General features: G+C 42.3%; 2 protein-coding genes across 12 annotated transcripts in view; one reads left to right on the top strand and one right to left on the bottom strand.

The window, feature by feature from the left end:
- Positions 1-14,453, bottom strand: part of CRADD (CASP2 and RIPK1 domain containing adaptor with death domain) — a 178,820-nt gene extending 164,367 nt beyond the window's left edge. For 3 of the 11 annotated variants that reach the window (XR_007717558.1, XM_050747197.1, XM_050747196.1), the window contains exons 1-2: positions 14,328-14,447; positions 12,717-13,020 (exon numbers count right to left, since the gene is read on the bottom strand). Coding sequence is in view for 8 of the 11 variants with exons in the window: in XM_050747197.1 (XP_050603154.1) it covers positions 12,717-13,014 (298 nt within the window). In the remaining 3 variants the exon portion in view is untranslated. Of the gene's footprint in view, positions 1-824; positions 8,382-12,716; positions 13,021-14,327 lie in introns of those variants that run through there. The other 8 variants (XR_007717561.1, XR_007717560.1, XM_050747198.1 and 5 more) reach the window with 5 other exon arrangements.
- Positions 1-17,620, top strand: part of UBE2N (ubiquitin conjugating enzyme E2 N) — a 443,559-nt gene that overhangs the window by 172,031 nt on the left and 253,908 nt on the right. The gene's annotated exons all lie outside the window — the stretch shown is intronic.

Here is a 17,620-nt window from a genome sequence, read left to right as displayed (position 1 = left end):
AGGCTGCTCTTACAGACCAGCTAGTGTGACAGTCACTTCAACTCCACTGAAGTCTGAATCTCAGCCTTAGAGGTGGGGAGGGCCCTTAGTAACTGTATCCTGCACTACCTTTCAACCTCAGAAAAAGTAGCTTCTGCCATTTGTGATTTCTGTATTACTTAGAGACCTCTTTTACCCCATTTAGTGGTCAACCATGGTTTGCTTTTCACCAGTTAAAAATTCTTTATATTGGCCGGGCATGGTGGCTCATACCTGTAATCCCAGCACTTTGGGAAGCCAAGGTGGGCAGATCACCTGAGGTCAGGAGTTCGAGACCAGCCTGGCCAACATGGTGAAACCTCGTCTCTACTAAAAATATAAAAAGTAGCCAGGCGTGGTGGGGGGCACCTGTAATCCCAGCTACTCGGAAGGCTGAGGCAGGATAATTGATTGAACCTGGGAGGTGGAGGTTGCAGTGAGCCAGGATCGCGCCATTGCACTCTAGCCTGGGTGACAAGAGTGAAACTCCATTTCAAAAAAAAAAGAAAGAAAGAAAAAAATTATTTATATTACGTTTTCCCTATTTAAATTACTGTGTGGTTTCTGTCTCCTGAATGAATCATGACTGGCACATGACGGAGTAAAAGGGCTCAAACAAATATGAAAGGCCTGAAAAGGCACATTTGTTGGTAGCACATGACTAATTAATAATAAAGAGACTGAAAGGGAAGAGATATGTTTAAAAACTAAATTAACAAAAATGTCCATGTCAATCACATTCAAAACCTTTATTTTACCTAATCATATTTCTTAGAAAACATGTTTTGTTTTCTTTGGTATTTTTAAAAATTTGGTAACTGTTAAAAAAGAGACTGACATACACATAATGAAAATGCCCAGATATATGTGAGACCTGAGGCAAGCAAAGGTCAGAAAATAAAGAAGCTGCAGCTAGCCCAGGTCAGGTCATCTAAGCCATGTGACTCCAATCAGATCTAAAAACTGGTAGTAGATTGACAGAGACAGGACTCTAGTGATTAGAAGCATAGACTGTGAGCCAGACTGTCAGTGTTCGAACCTCAGCTCTGCTACTGCCAAGCTGTGTGACCTTGAGCAATTTATCTAACATCTTAGTCTCCTCATCTGTGAAATGCAAATAACAGTAGTACCTACTTCAAAGGGGCATTATGATGATAAAGTGAGTTTATATATCTAAAGTCCTTAGGCCAGTACCCAATTCAAATTCTCTTTCTAAACCTTCTCTTTACATTGACATTCTCAATCCATTTTTCTTCCCCAATATATTCTGATTTTGGAAAGGTTTAAGGAGACCTATGCTGCTCCAAAAACTGCTCTCCAGTGTTTATCTACCACCTTTGGTCCTCAACCTGGGCCTTGCTGTGTGAAGAAGATGTAGAGCATCTTCCTCCCTTAAACAGCTATCATTTTTTTTCCAGGCCCATGGGCGTGAGACCTAGTCAATCCAAAAAGGAGGAGGATGACACAGTAGACAACTTTTGCTTCAATCAGCTTTTCACCTCTCTCTTTTGGAACTTCCTTTCCCCACTTCAGGTGATTCTGGTGTCCTAGGGGAAGGGCTCATGACCCTTCCTTCAGGTTTGGCCAATAGTCTGAATCTGGAGGCAAGGTACAGTGTAGAAACTTGATTGGAGATGACCATCTGATGGCCTGAGATCCCCAACTGTTGCCTCATTCCTGCCCTTATTAAGCCCTGAAACCTTTATCATTCCCTCAAAGATGTGAACTACCCAACATATTTCAGAGAGATTCCTATTTTTATGTTATACAAAGTTCTACTATTTGAACAGAAGAACCCATATGCATGCTGTTAGACTTGGATATCCCTTCCTTTCCTCATCTATAAAGTGTTTCTAAGATCCCTTCCAGCTCTAACCTTCTATAGTTCTAGTAACAGGACAAGTCACTGCAGATACGCTCTACTTGATCTCTAATTCTCCGCAGCAGCTTCACCATTACTATTCAGCACCCACAGACCTTATCAACAAATGGTAGAATTAAGAGATGCTTTTAAAGTCTTTTATTTAGGTTATAAAACCACAAGCCTCTCATTTGCCACTTAGTACATCTCAGCGGTATTATTTTGGTAATGGTATTGCCACCCTCTCTGCTACGGTGCTGAGCATAAATAGATCTAGAACATGAACATTTCCAGGAATTGTCAACTTGGCACTTCTTAGAAGGAGTTAAAATTTCTTTCATAACATTAACAAAATAAAGCCTAGGAGTAAAACCTGCCCCCAAACTTCTTCTAGAAACTACATTCCTTTTCAATTAAAATTTACTGTTTAAAAAAAACACAACATACCTTTTTTTCTTTTTTTTAGTCTGGGGGAAATGCCCCCAAAGAATAGTATATATACACTCCTTACTGCTTAAACTGAGGAATAAGTATAAACACAGCTGCCTATTAAAATTATGTAAAGCAAACATTCCCACAGCTAGCTACAACAGCAGCCTACAAGTCTGAACTATACCCATAAAAAGAGAACACTACCTTGCTATGCATTTGGTGAAACTCTGAAGCTGCATCACCAGAAAAGCTGGTTATTGGAACTGACGGCTTTAGATAGCATGATTTAAGAGCTGCAAAAGTGGGACTGGATTCCAGTATCAGGGGAGCCAACACACTATCTCCTGATCACAGCCAAGGAGATTTAGTCCTTTTCTTTTTTACTCTCAAAGTAGCAAGTTGAAATGGGAGAGATTCAGGGGCTCTGTTCCATGACCCCTCCCCGCCATATGGTCTTCCATTAGAGCCTAGCCTTCCCCCAACAACAACAACAAAAAAAGCATAAAATGAGAGATAGGAGAGAGAGATACCAACCAGGAATCAGCCTTAGGACAAGAGGCAAGAAAGAGAAAGGCTTCTGAGTCTGTGTGTCTGGAAGAAACTGAAAGTGGGGGAATTCCTGAAGAAGAATGAGGGTGATGGGCTCTGGAACAGCCACAGGTTATCAGAATTAGGAAGAGGAGAAAACTGAATGCCAGGAAAGTGCTTCTATAGGATATGAATCAGTAGGCTTTGAAGTCAAATTTGACCTTATGTGTGTGACTTTCAGCAAGTTGTTTAACATTTCTATGTTTACATTTTCTCATCTGTTCAAAAGGGTAATAACATCACCTCCCTCATCAAGTTATTGTCAGAATTAAATGAATTAATAAACACAAAGGGCTTAAAATATAGCTGGCAGACAGTAAGTCCCCATGAGCTACTATGACTGATTATTTTACTGATGTTAGCTGAAGTTCTTTGTGAGACACAAAAGACACAAAGACTGATTTTTTTTTTTTTTTTAGACAGGATCTCACTCTGTTACCCAGGATGGAAAGTGCTCTTGGCTCACTGCAACCTCCACCTCCTGGGTTCAAGCGATTCTTGTGCCTCAGCCACCCAAGTAGCTGGGATAACAGGCATGTGCCACCATGCCTGGCTACTTTTTGTATTTTTAGTAGAAACAGGGTTTTGCCATGTTGCCTAGGCTGGTCTTGAACTCCTGACTTCATGTGTTCCTCCCACCTTGGTCTCCCAAAGTGTTGGAATTACAGGCATGAGCCAATGCACCCGGCCTGAAATTCGTTTTTAATTACAAACAAAGACCATAAGCAGACAGCCAGACAGTCCGAAAGACTAAGCCAGTCCACTCTTCCCAACTGGCCATTTGTCTCTCCTTCTCTCTTCCATCCTCAAGCCATCTTCGGCTCACTTTTTAACTGAGAGGAACATGCAACTCGTTCTTCAGCAGGAGATTCTGTCTCCATTTGGACATAACCTGATCTACAGAGCACAAGGTACTGCATGTAGTTTGTAATGACTGTACTAAACGATGTGAATAGCAATAAAAATAATTCCCAAATTCAAATTCACCAGCAATCCAAAATCCTCCAATTTTTGCCTCACATGTGTAGCCTATATATCCCCATAGAGCTCTAATGGATTTTAATGTTGGTAGTAGCATCTCCCACTGTATGGAATCTGAGATTCTGGAACATTCTTGAGCAACAATGCTCAGGAAATTCAAGGAATAAAAGAATTTGCGAACTAATATCCCTCTACACCCTGATTCCCACCACCTTTCCATCTGGTGCTACCTGAAAATAAGAACAATGCTTCAAGCCCAGTACACAGCTTTGGGAAGCAAGAACTTGGAAGCAATAAATGAGGAAGGAGGCACGCCCCTAGCCAGCTGTCAGATCTCAAGGTTCTCAACCCTGGCTGCAATTTAAGATGACCTCAGGAAGCATGTGTACGCGTGCCTGGCTTACTCACGGGCATGCCCGTGTGTGCCTTTAACATCATTGCCTAGACCCCACCCTCCAGAGATTGTTTAAGGGATTCACCTGGAGTAGAGCCCGGGCATATCAGCAGTTTTGTAAAAGCTCCCCAGGTGATTCCAAAGCATAGCCACAGTTGAGAAACACTGAGTTAAATCAACCCTGATGGTCAATACAGTGTCTCATGCAGCCGAATGATCTCTATGTACACAGAAGGGAGAAAAAAAGAGATAGTCAGAATTTCTAAGTGAAAAGAATACCAAATACATGTTTTAAAGTGAAATGGAGGCATCTTTGCTGGGGCAAGACCTGTCACATGTTTGCTATTCCTAGAAAGACCTGGAATTAGCTGCCAACAGATGCATTATTTCATCAGTCCCATAAATACTTGATAAAAGTCTTCCGCTTTTCCTTTATGTCAGCCTTGCAGAGGTAGGGAGAAAAAAATCTTCTGATAGAATGCAGTACTGAACGATCATCATTTCCTTTTAAATGATTAAAATTAGCATTCATAAAAATAAAATATTTTAGTAAAATCTCATTCCAGCATACCTCTAAAGGCCCTTGGAAATTATCCTCTTAAAATGAAAAAAAAAAAAATGACTTAGTACAATTTTTTAAAAGGCTCTTTCAATTATTAACACTGAAGCATAATACAATTCCATTTCAAACTCAGTGGGAAGCCAAGATTGCACAGCAGAAAAAGTTCTAAATCAAGAGTTGCAAGGCCTGGATTCTAGTCCCAGTAATAAATTACATTAACTAGCTGTGTGATCATGGGCAAGTTGACTTAATCTCCCTAGGCCTCTGTTTTCTCAGAGAAAAATTAGATGATCTGTGAGTCCCACCCAGTTCTAAAATTCATAATACCAGCATATGGCTCCATCTTGCTGACTTTGTTTCACTAGCAAGTAAATGTGTTTAAAATTTAGAGAACTTATGAATTTTGAAATTCTAGTTAATTTAACCAGTTCCTGTCACTGTGCATAAATTGAAAGAGCAAAACTGTGAAGCATCATGAATACAGCTCTATCTTCTATCTATACTACAACTGGAGCCTTCCTGCTTTATGCCAGCCAGGTGAGAGGCTCCTCCCCCAAATGCTTGTCTTTGCTTTTCAAATTAAAAAAAATATGATAAAAAGCAACTTTTGGTCACATCCTCACACCATTTTCTTTTTCTTTTTGTTTGTTTTTTGAGATTGAGTCTCACTCTGTTGTCCAGGCCGGAGTTCAGTGCCACAGTCTCTGTTCACTGCAACCTCCGCCTCCCAGGTTCAGGTGATTCTCCTGCCTTAGCCTCCCTAGTAGCTGGGATTATAGGCACGTGCCACCACGCCCAGCTAATTTTTGTATTTTTAGTAGAGACGGGGTTTCATCATGTTGGCCAGGCTGGTCTCTAACTCCTGACCTCAAGTGATTCACTCGCCTCAGCCTCCCAAAGTGCAGGGATTACATGCATGAGCCACCATGCCCAGCCATTATTTCCTTTTTTTTTTTTTTTTTTTGAGACAAATCACTCTTGTACCCCAGGCTGGAATGCAATGGCGCAATCTCGGCTCACTACAATCTCCGCCTCCTGGATTCAAGTGATTCTCCTGCCTCAGCCTCCCTAGTAGCTAGGATTACAGGCACCTGCCACCACACCTGGCGAATTTTTGAATTTTAAGTAGAGATGGGAGTTTTACCATGTTGGCCAGGCTGGTCTCAAACTCCTGACCTCAGGTGATCTGCCCGCCTCAGCCTCCCAAAGTGCTGGGATTACAGGCGTGAGCCACCGTGCCCGTCCTATTTTCTTATAGTCTCCTTTATGTTAACGCATTTCTACTTAAATATAAGTAATTTTTTTTCCTAAATAATTTGGTATACTTTCAATCTTATTTCCTATTCAATACTCCTATGTAACTTTTTTCTTTTTATTTTCAGTTGATACATAATACTTGTACATATTTATGGGATACGGGGTGATATTGCAATACATGCATACAATGTGTAATGATCTTATAAGGGCAATTAGTACATCCATCACCTCAAACATTTATTCTTTCTTTGTGTTGGGAATATTCAAAATCCTTTCTTCTAGCATTTTGAAAACATATAATAAATTCCTGTTAACCATATTCACCCTACAGTGCTAGGACATTAGAACTTATTCCACCTATCTAGCTGTAATTTTGTATCCATTAACCAACCTCCCCTATGCTTGCCTCCCTCATACCCTTCCCAGTCTCTAATAACCACAATTCTACTCTCTAAAAATACATGTATTTTTAAAAGTAACTTCATAAATAGAAAAGTTTTGCTTGCCATAAATGGAAGGAAGCCATTAAGTTGACACACACAAAAAAAGCAATACAACTAGATTCTAGCTAAATACTGTTGCCCAGAGCCTTTAAGCATGAGGACCTCTTATCATTCTTACATGAACTGAAACAGAAATAGAAAGGAAATAACTTTCTCATCATGTAATTCAAGATTACTTAATCCCACATCCACATATCAACTAAAGTCATGCTAGGAGTCACCCAAGATCACGGCTGCACACACATCTCACATGTTGAGAAGCGCAGCAAACGGTAGCCACTGAGCCTCTGCTGATGTGGAATGTGATTCATCCCAGGGAGGAAGGTGTCTTATTAGCCACATTGTCACCTGTGGCTCCCACTCGACTTCCTGTGTATTTGTGGTCCCCTCTGTCTGAAAGCTCTCCTCCCTGTATCAACTCTGCGGCCAAACTCAGTTCTCTGCTCAGTGTCCCCTCATCAGAGAGGCTTTTCCTGACCACGCCCACCACCACACACACTGCATCTCTTCATAGCGCTCTTCACCACCAAATGTTATTTATTCATTTGCTGATTATCTGTCCCTGCCCTTATCCCCTTCCACTACTAGAATACAGTGAACTCCATGAAAACAAGGGCGTTGTTTTGCTTACTGTTGTATCTCCAGCACCTACTGTCTTGCACAGGGGTCCCCAACCCCCATACCGGTCCGTGGCCTATTAGGAACCGGGCTGCACGGCAGGAAGTGGCGGGCAAGCGAGGATTACTACCTGAGCTCCGCCTCCTGTCGGATCAGCAGCAGCATTAGACTCTCATAGGAGCGTGAACCTGTTGTGAACTGCGCATGCCAGGGATCTAGGTCGCAGGCTCCTTATGAGAATCTAACGCCTGGTAATAATCTAAGGGAACAGTTTCATCCCAAAACCATCATTCCCCCAATTCCCCCACTGGTTGAAAATTGTCTTCCACAAAACCAGTCCCTGGTGCCAAAAAGGTTGGGATCCTCTGATCTAGCACATGGTCGATACTCAGCAAATATTTGCTGGATGAACGCATGAATGCCCTCAGCTGATCTGGAGATCCTCCATTTGTCTTTATATACCCAGCACCCGCATGCGGTAGGTCCTCAGGAAGTATATGAACATCGGGCTGGGTATACACAGAAATCTGGGCTCTCTGCAGACTCTCCGCTTCCCAGAGGGAAGGGTCTAGATATGGATGCTGATCCACTGTTCTCGCTGTAGCACACAGGAGCCACTGGCGAACACTACTCAGCCGCAGTGGAAGCACGTGGATAGACCGCAAGCTAGATACACTGAGATCAACACTGAACTTCCATGCAGAGCAAGGTCAATTACATGGTATGATTGAGGAAACTATGAAAAGAATCCCAAGCTAGAAACCTCTCTAATAAACCCATCACAATATCTAAAATGTCTGCCATTAAGAGCTCAGTGACTTCAGCTGCATCCAAGGATGCAACTCAGAGCTAGAGTGTATCTCAGGAGGGCGGCAGGTGTGGTTCTGCGTCGTCAGTCAAGGCTGGCGCCACAAGGGCCAGGCAGAGCCCTGGAGCCCACAGGTAGAGGGGAAACGGACTAGCCAGTCCTGCGCACCGCTGCTGTAGGAGCCACCAGGGAGTCCAGTGCACAGAGTCTATGGGGAGGACAAGGTCAAGTCCAGAAGATTGAAGCAAGTGTCAGCTTAGGGACAGCCATTCCAACAGGCTCAAGAGTTGAGACATTCAATGCTGATGCTGGAGACACTGAGCTGTGTTCCCAGAGCTCTGTTCTTCGCTGTCGCGTCACTAAGAAGATATAAAGCAGGAATCAAACCAACGGAGGAGAGAAAAACAAAAACACTTCCAAGCTTAAAGGAAGACTGGGGTAAAAGGCAGAGTTACCAGGCAGAGAATCATGGCAGACACCCAGACCCACAGCCAGGGCCAACACAGTGGAACAGGGGGTCCTGTGGCCCAGGAGTCACTCCCACCATGATTTACGCTGAGTCCCACCAGACGGGGAGGCTGGGCTGCCATCAACCTCCTTTCCAGATCCAGATTAGCTCAGGCACTGGAGGGAGTTGTCAGCGTGGACAGGCCCCATGAGCAGTGAGAAGCCAGGCAGGCAGGCACAGGCTGCCTTCACCCAGATACAGCACTGTCTCTATCTCCTAAATGACCCGACAGGAGCCCACAGAGGATTTCCAACTGATCTAATGTCTAGTATGTGACCTTAGTCAGAGAGAAAAACCATGAAGTGTTCTTTCCATGGTGCCAAGGTGGATTAAGTCATTTTATCACCAGAATTCCTCTTTTAAAAGGTAGGAGTCGTCACAGGGTGAGAAAAACACAAAACCAATGATCCATTAACAACTTTAACAACTTAGACCTTTTTTTTTTTCCTAACAGAGATTGGGAGACCAGTCACCTAGGCAGATTCTGAGAGAATCAAAAGGTTTAGGGTGTTTTTGTATGCTTTGAGATTTGATGGGGGTGGGGTTCAGAAGAGTAGAGAAGAACACGATACATTTCAATACTCTAAAAAAATTACATCCAGCACGTAAGTAAAAAGCAACTAACCAGGATCAATCACCAAAATAAAGCCTCTCAGACAGCTCAAAATTTACAAGTGAAACAACAAAAATTAAAACAACAAACCAATAAAGGAGAAACCAAGCATCTCTGGGAAGACCAATACAAGAAAACTTTAATAAGATAAAATCAGTTCATTCTTAGAGAAGGACCAACCTCTTGGCTAAAAAGAAGGCTATTCCTTCCCATTTGTTCTCAAGGCCTCCCAAGAGAAGACTACTGAAGCCTTACAAATTAATTAATAAGTATGATCAAAATGAGGAAAAGGTAAGAAGAGTTTAATGTGTACATACATTAAGAGGTTAATGAGTACACACATTCTCCTGTAGTCTAGTTCCTCAAAACTCAAAGATATCTTTACAAAAATGTAAGTGGACTATTTTAAATCTTATTAAAATTCCTCTATTACAACACTGGAGAAGCACCGGGGGCTTAGGCAGTAGGTTCTGGATTTCTTTTTTATAGGGACGTTAAATTGAAGGAATTTCAACTCCGATACTCTTCCCAGGATTTACAAAAGAACAAAACCTAGGTTTCCAATTCAGTAAATCCCGATTTAATTTTAGAATTAAAATATTGCCACCAATTAAATTACTTTAAACATTTAAAAAATATTTTAAGGTCTGAAACAAGAGAAGGTGTTAACTATCAAGTTTCAATGCATCATTTCTTCCATTGCTTCCACCCTTTCCTTTACATATATCTTTACATATATATATACATACACACACACACACACCCCTCTAGAACTTATGGTATACAGGATTTTCAAACACATATGAAGATTTTAAAAGTGATTTTTAGGAGATAGAAAACTATACAGTGAAGAAGTGAATGAATGATAAACCCCCAATTCAGGGCTTTTCACTGAGTGGGGGTTGGGAATGAGACAAGATTGGGAAGGAGTGCCCAGGGTTCTTAAAGGCAATCGTAATATTATTTTTCTTAAACTGAGTGATGGGGAGATGGGTGTTCACTGTACCATTATTCTCCATATCTTACTTGTATTTTGTAATATTATTTAAAATAGTCAATATTTAATAAATACAAGTCTTTTTTAAAAGAGTTTATATGCTTGTCACTGTGGAAGATATTGAAAGACATATATAAATCAAATCCTCACTTCAGAATGTTTTTTTCAATAGCAGTGTTACTCAATAAAAAGTAAAACAATTATGACTGTACAAATTTGTTCCAGAGCCAACATTCTACGGAATTAACAAATCTTGAGAAAAACCTTATTTTTCTAAACTTCTACACAGATATGCTCAAGTTTTTCCCATTATGTACTGCTTCATTCTGTTTGCTTTTTTAAAAAGCTATTTTTCCTTAGCTTCTCTGTAACTTTCATCACTTTGTAAAAAAAAAGCATTAATTCTTTCTAACTCTCTGAATGAATCCAAATAAATAAAAATGGGGTTATGGCCGAGCATGGTGGTTCACACCTGTAATCCCAGCACTTTGGGAGGCCGAGGTGGGCAGATCACCTGAGGTCGGGAGTTTGAGACCAGCCAGACCAACACGGAGAAACCCCATCTCTACTAAAAATACAAAATTAGCCAGGCATGGTGGCGCATGCCTGTAATCCCAGCTACTCGGGACACTGAGGCAGAAGAATTGCTTAAACCCAGGAAGAGGAGATTGCAGTCAGCCGAGATTGCACCGTTGCACTGCAGCCTGGGCAACAAGAGTGAAACTCCATTTCAAAAAAAAAAATGGTATTATGTCTCTATGAATGACATACAACAGCATGATTTGTATCACCCAAAATGACCATAAAATTAAATTCAGTATTTTGATAGTGAAAGGCTTTCAGTTCACCTGTTCTGTTGTTTCCAACTATATGATGCCAGCAGAAACCTCTTAAGTCAAATATCAGGAAAGCACCAATAATTTTTAACATTTCTCCAACTCTATGTTATCTATTCTGCTTTCAATAAAGTCATAAAAACATCTTAGACACATTTTGTTCAGACACGTGGAGTATTTAATTTTGTAAGGATAATCCAAGCAGTGAATTCCAGTGGTCCTCAAAAGCCAGCTATTTCTAATATTTCAAAAAGCCTAAAGATATATTTACCTGTAATGAGCCCAGGCTAGGAATGAAAATACTTTTGCTTTTTCCACTGGGATCTTACCAGGTCTTCCTAAAGTTAGCTGGCTATCTCATGCTGATCAGGTATTCAGACATATGTCAAAATATGAGGTCCATGGAGCAAAAATAGTAAAAGTGGTCTTATTATCAGTATTCATTTTTTTTTAATCAGTATTTAAAAAATAGCAACCATGATGCCTGGGGCCCACTAAACCAGAATAGTTCTATCACTGTTATCACAAACCCCAGAGAACCTTGATTCTCTAACTTTGTTAAAAATTTGCAAGTCACCTTTCAATTACTTTTTTTTTCAATTTTTAATTTTTCCCAGTTCAGTTCTCTGCCCCTCCATCTTTGTAAAACAGAGTCAAGGGAAGTTAAGAAGAAGCAAGTGTTTCCATATCACATCTTCTTCCTGCTACAAGCCAGGCTAACAGAACCAGAACTGTTTCTCTCTTCTCCAGCTTCCAATTCTCCTTCAAATTAAACTGAGACCCTCCCCAAACTATTGCTCTTTGCAAAATTAAATACTCCGGTGTCTGAACAAAAGCTAAACTAAAAAGGACACTTTAAACGAATAACCTTTAAAAACAAACTAAGTCAGCCTTCAAAATAATCCCCTTTGGCCACATGGGACAGCCCAGGGGACAGGTACAGGGCTTTCCTTCCTAGAGGCTGTCTCCTCCTCCATGAATCTGACCTTTTCCAGCTGGTAGCTCTGGCACCTCACAAATCACTTGTCAGTAGGCCGAATGCCTGCTTTCCCATCTGCACTTTCCAAATGGTTCCTGATGCCAACGGCTGAGATATGACCTGACTCTCTGATGAGAACATGCTTCCCAAGTGACATGCCAGGTTTCCCTGGAAGCATTTCTAAATGCATTCTCTGAGCTCCCTCCCTCACCTCCCAGTCACGGTTCATTCTTCCTTCCCTGCACTTCCTAATGCCACCTCCTGATCCTATGCCTCTAATGTCATGTCCCTTCAGTCCCAACTCCTTACCCACTTTCATCAACCATTGACCCTTGTCCTGCCTTACATCCCAACTTCAAATCCAAAGGGCGGAGTTCTGGCTAGGTGTGGTGGCTCACGCCTGTAATCCCAGCACTTTGGGAGGCTGAGGTGGGTGGATCACCTGAGGTAAGGAGTTCGAGACCAGCCTGGCCAACATGGTGAAACCTCATCTCTACTAAAAATACAAAAATTAGCAGGGCGTGGTGGCGTAAGTCTGTATTCCCAGCAACTCGGGAGGCGAAGGCAAGTGAATTGCTTGAACCCAGGAAGCAGGGGTTGCAGTGAGCCGAGATCACGCCTAGCGAGATCACTGCACTCCAGCCTGGGTGACAGAGCGAGACTCTGTTTCAAAAACAAACAAACAAATAAACAAACCAAAAAGCAAAGGGCATAATTACAACATTTTGGAGCTGGTTTGAAGTGATCTTTCTGAGGCCTACCTGCAGGTAGGTCGGTCATGGCCTCTTTCCTTGCCTTCTTCAGCTTCTCCCTGACCCAGGGAAACTCCTGTAGGGAATCTAGGAATGTATCGAATGCTTTAGGGCCCCTGGAAGGTAGGATATCCAGCAGGAGCATTGTTTTCCGGAGGCCTGTGGTTTGAGCATTGATTTCTTGAACATGGTTTTCCGTCAAGATTCCCTCCTGGTAGAGGTACTGAAGAACCAGTCCCTCCACCAACACCTCTGCACCCAGCTCCAGGCGAAGTGAGCGGAGTACTTGCTTGTCTCTGGCCTCCATTTCTCCCTGGAAAGAGCCGAAATCACAGCTCAAATTACAGACACGCTGATGTGGCCCGAAAGACAGTGTCACTGCAATGTAAGTTCCTTCAGGTCAGGCATATCTTCAAACCGTGGCAGAGTGCCAGGTCATGGTATTTAATTCACGAGTTAAGCCAAGCCAAGTTAACTTTGAATGTTTCCTAACATAATGAACAACACTGAAGATGAATCATCTTTTCTGTTCCTGCTTTTCACACAGTGGGGTCCCAGCTCAATTCCTCGTTCAATAAAGAAATTTGGAAAAAGAAAAAAAAAAATAAGTGGGTCAGAGACCCTTCCGAAAAAGCAATTTTTATCTGAAGATTACAGAGCAGCATTAATTTTAACATGCTGGAGAAGAAATCGTGGTTTTATTTTAACATTGCCCTCATCAGACCTGCACCACCACCACCACCACCACCACCACCACGGCAGAAACTGCCAAAGTGGGCGCAGGTGTCCCTTTTTTGATCACAAGTATTTGCAAAACCTGATCAGTAACAGGAGTGCAGGACAGAAATCAGCAGGAACAGAGTTTAAGGCTCTTTTCGTTAAAAGTCCTCTACACCATCACCTTTAAGAAAATTGTTGTTTGTGCCCAGTCTACAATAAACCTTACACAATATATAGTCACAGACTCCATTCCTTCCCACTAAGAATTCCGAATCTCCAGCACAACACTGTCGTGGCCACACATGCATGGGACATTTTATGGGATTTTTTTTCTTTAAAACACCCCAGCGCCGGTCAGTAGCCAGGCACAATTTGAAGGTGCAGTTCCACCACCCCTGCACCCATGTGCTGTGGCTTGGTTGTGTGTAAGGCAGTGAAGGTCAAGTGACCGGGAAGGCAGGTAGGGATGACATATGCGGCTTCAGATACACCCGGGCAGTACGACCACGGCTGGGCGACACCCGATCCCACACTCCCCCTCGCAACCCTGCAAAGTTTAGGAGGTGACAGGTGAGGAGGGGGAGGTGTTCACATTTGGCGGTGAGCGCCCATTGGGAACTTTTTTAAAAGTCTCTGCCTCGGCCGCTGAAATCCTTGTATCAAACAGGAAGACTACGGGCGGTTTCTGCCGCAATTTGACCCGCTAAAGAGGGAGTGCTGGGAATGAACTTAAGAGCGGACCAAGGGGAGAGCGGGCCTCCGGCACTACCGCAGCCACCCAGCCTTGGCCCGGATCGGAAATGCAGAGCAAGTTAGTGGGGCGGGGAAGCCCCCGCAGGGCCCAGGTCGCAGACGCTACAATGCAGGGCTTTCAAGAAAAAATGGATTCCTGTTACTTACGTCTGCAACCACGTATCTTTGGGGCGGGGGAGAAAAACTGCAACCGGAATCCTGACTGTTAGGGAATCTGCCCCATAAGCACCATCTTTGTTAAAGGCGAAAACCCTAAACAGGAAGTGTTGACACCATCTTTGTTGAGGGCAAGCACAGGAAGTGCTGTCGCCATTTTTATTGAGTGTTCAAGGGTCGGATCGAAGCTCTTCCCGCCATGTTTACTGTGGGTAAACAATTCAATCACGGGGAGGTGGACGACAGTAGCGTCACTTAGAGGGTATCTAAGTAATGGAGTCATTGAATCATTGCATTTTAACACAGTAACTACACCAGGGCCCTACACACAATTGACATAACAGAGAGGCAGGTCAAAAGTCACCCTGGTAGAGACGCCTTCTCTGACCTGATTAAAACGGCAACACAGCTGCGCTCATCTCCTGCACTCCCCATTCCCTTAACCAGCTTTATTTTTTACGTATCACCATCTTATTAAAACTTTTTACTTATTCACTTGTTTATCCCTCTGCTTCCCTCCATTAAAATGCAAGGTATTTATTTATATCAAGGGTTCCTGTCCGCAAAAAGTTTACAAATCTGTCAGTCAGGATTTCATTACAGCACTCAGCTAGCTACTCCTAGTCAAAAAGGGATTTGTCAGGGGGAATTCGGGACATTTGAAATGATTGGAAAGACTGGAGAAGGGCTGAACATCCATGAATGACTACAAAGATAAGATTGCCATACTGGCTCCGGTCCACAATCAGGAAGATGGCATCAGGAAGTTGCCATGCCTCGTCCCCAACCTCTCAACACCGACAGAACAATTAACAGGACACTGGAACACTGCTGCAAAAAACCGTGGTCTCCACGGCTGCATTTGCCAGCAGCATGAAAACAGCACCTGCAAATATTGCTCTGCTGCGTGCAATTGGTGAGATCAATTTCACATGCAGAATATTAGCAGCAAGGATGTCTAGAGCATGTAGTTTATAGCTTTCCAGCTTGAGAAACACAAAAAGGTGTAGTAAACGAGGGAAGGGCTGATACTAAAGGCCTATCTATTGCATCCACCACATTTTCAATTTGGAAAGCAAGAAAAAATGCATGACCCAAATAGAAACACAGAAATGCCAAGTTGGGTGTCCTTCCTCACATTCCTTTGTGAAGTGAGGCAGTCGATCAATAAATACATTCATTGATTCATTTTTAAATCAATTGGATGATACATACAAAAAGTCATATGCTTACTAAAAATTAGTTGACAATACAGGGGGAAAAACTCCTGAAATATTGTTTCTGCAAAGGTTTTCATAGCCAAAACCTTTGGTGGGAAATGAAAATATCTTTGTAAGCAAATCAATGGAGAACAGTTCTGAAACTCTCTCCTCAAAACCTTCTAAAAATTGTATCCACTGTACAGTGTTACTATGCCAGTTACCATTTTACTACACCATTAATGACAGTATTTTTACCTATGTGGCAAGTATTATTATTACAGTCATGCATTGCATAACAATATTTGGGTCAATGACAGACTGCATATATGATAGTGGTCAGAGCAATAGGCTATGCTGTATGGCCTAAGTATGTAGTAGGCTATACCATCTAGTTTTGCTTAAGTATACCCTATTTTGTTTGCACAATGATGCATTTCTCACAATGTATCTCCATTGTTATAACTGTATTAGCATTTTGCATGTATAAAGACTATGGAATCAGAATGGTCAACTGTCTTAGCCAAAATCTCACAGCTAATATAGAGCAAAACTTGAATTCTAATGAAGTTTCTCTGATTTCATGCTCTTTCCAATACACCATACAACCCTGTATAGTGAAGAGTTTATTGTTCTAATGATAGCCAAATATTACTTGCAAATCATCCTGTTGCCACCTCCTATCTCTCTCCCTTTTCCCCTTTTTCTCGAGAATCATTGTCCTTTCCTCAGCAAGATTTCCCATCTGTACATAGACAAGTGTTAGCACCATTCTTTGTCTTCGTCCAGATAAAGTGCAGACCACTTGCAACACTGCCAAGCGTTGAGGTTTATAGGTTGAATATGCCTAATACAAAAATTTGACATCCAGAATGCTCCAAAACCTGGCTGGGAGTGGTGGCTCACACCTGTAATCTCAGCATTTTGGGAAACCAAGGCAGGCAGATCATTTGAGCCCAGGAGTTCAGGGCCAACCTGGGCAACATAGTGAGATCCCATCTCTACAAAAAATACAAAAAATTAGCCAGGCATGGTTGTGCACGTCTGTAGTCCCAGTTTCTCAGGAGGCTGAGGTGGAGAATCAATTGAACCCGGGAGGTGGAAGTTGCAGTGAAACAAGATTGTGCCACTGCACTCCGGCCTGGGCAACAGACAGAGACCCTGTCTCAGAAAAAAAAAAAAAAAAAAGAAAGAAAGAAATGCTCCAAAACCTGAAACTTTTTGAGTGTCAACATGATGCCACAAGTGGAAAATTCTACACCTGACCTTACGTGATGGGTCAGTCAAAACACAAACCTTTGTTTCATATACAAAATTATTTAAAATATTGTATAAAGTTACTTTCAGGCTATGTGTATAAAGTATATATGAAACTTAAGTTTTGTGCTTAAACTTGGGTCCCGTCCCCAAGTTACGTCATTATGTATATGCAAATATTCCAAAATCCAAAAAAATCCAAAATCCAAAACACTTCTGGTCCCAAGCATTTTGGGTAAGGGATAGTTAACCCATGCTAACTTTTTTAGAGAGGAAAAGCAAGTGGATTTTATCTAACTGTAAACTTTGATAAATTTCAAACATACAGGAAAGTTGAAACAAATAGCGCAATAAACGCCCATATAAAGTTCCATATTTCTTGATGATTCATCATATTTGGAAAGACTTGAGATCTCCTAGGAGCTAGAAGGTGAGCCTTGATGATGATACCCAGGAGGAGGTGGGGAGCCAACAGTAGGATCCATGAGGGTTCACAGAAGAGAAGCAGCAAGAGACAGCAGGAGAGTGTCAGGGCAGCAGCCGAGGGGCATGGCGTCCTATGGTAAACAACCTGAGAGGGTGGCCATTAAAGATCTGACTTAAATCTGCAGCATGAAGCCTTTGACCATCAAATTCCTCTTCCCATGGCAAATACAGATGAGTATCCATGCTGTGTCTTAAGCAACTAGGCTGAACGACTAGCCCACTGCCATCAGCCACCCCACCTCAGCATACAGCAATACTTTGTGGCAGCACACCAAACACCCAGCTTTACTTAGGCAGATTAGCTAAGGCCAGAGGGCTTCTAAGGAATGGAACACAGATCAG

The sequence above is a fragment of the Macaca thibetana genome, chromosome 11 (assembly GCF_024542745.1).
Source record: "Macaca thibetana thibetana isolate TM-01 chromosome 11, ASM2454274v1, whole genome shotgun sequence".
In the NCBI taxonomy this organism is placed as follows: domain Eukaryota; kingdom Metazoa; phylum Chordata; class Mammalia; order Primates; family Cercopithecidae; genus Macaca; species Macaca thibetana.
The sequence above is the reverse complement of the archived record's forward strand: the minus strand, read 5'-3'. Positions and strand labels throughout refer to the sequence as shown.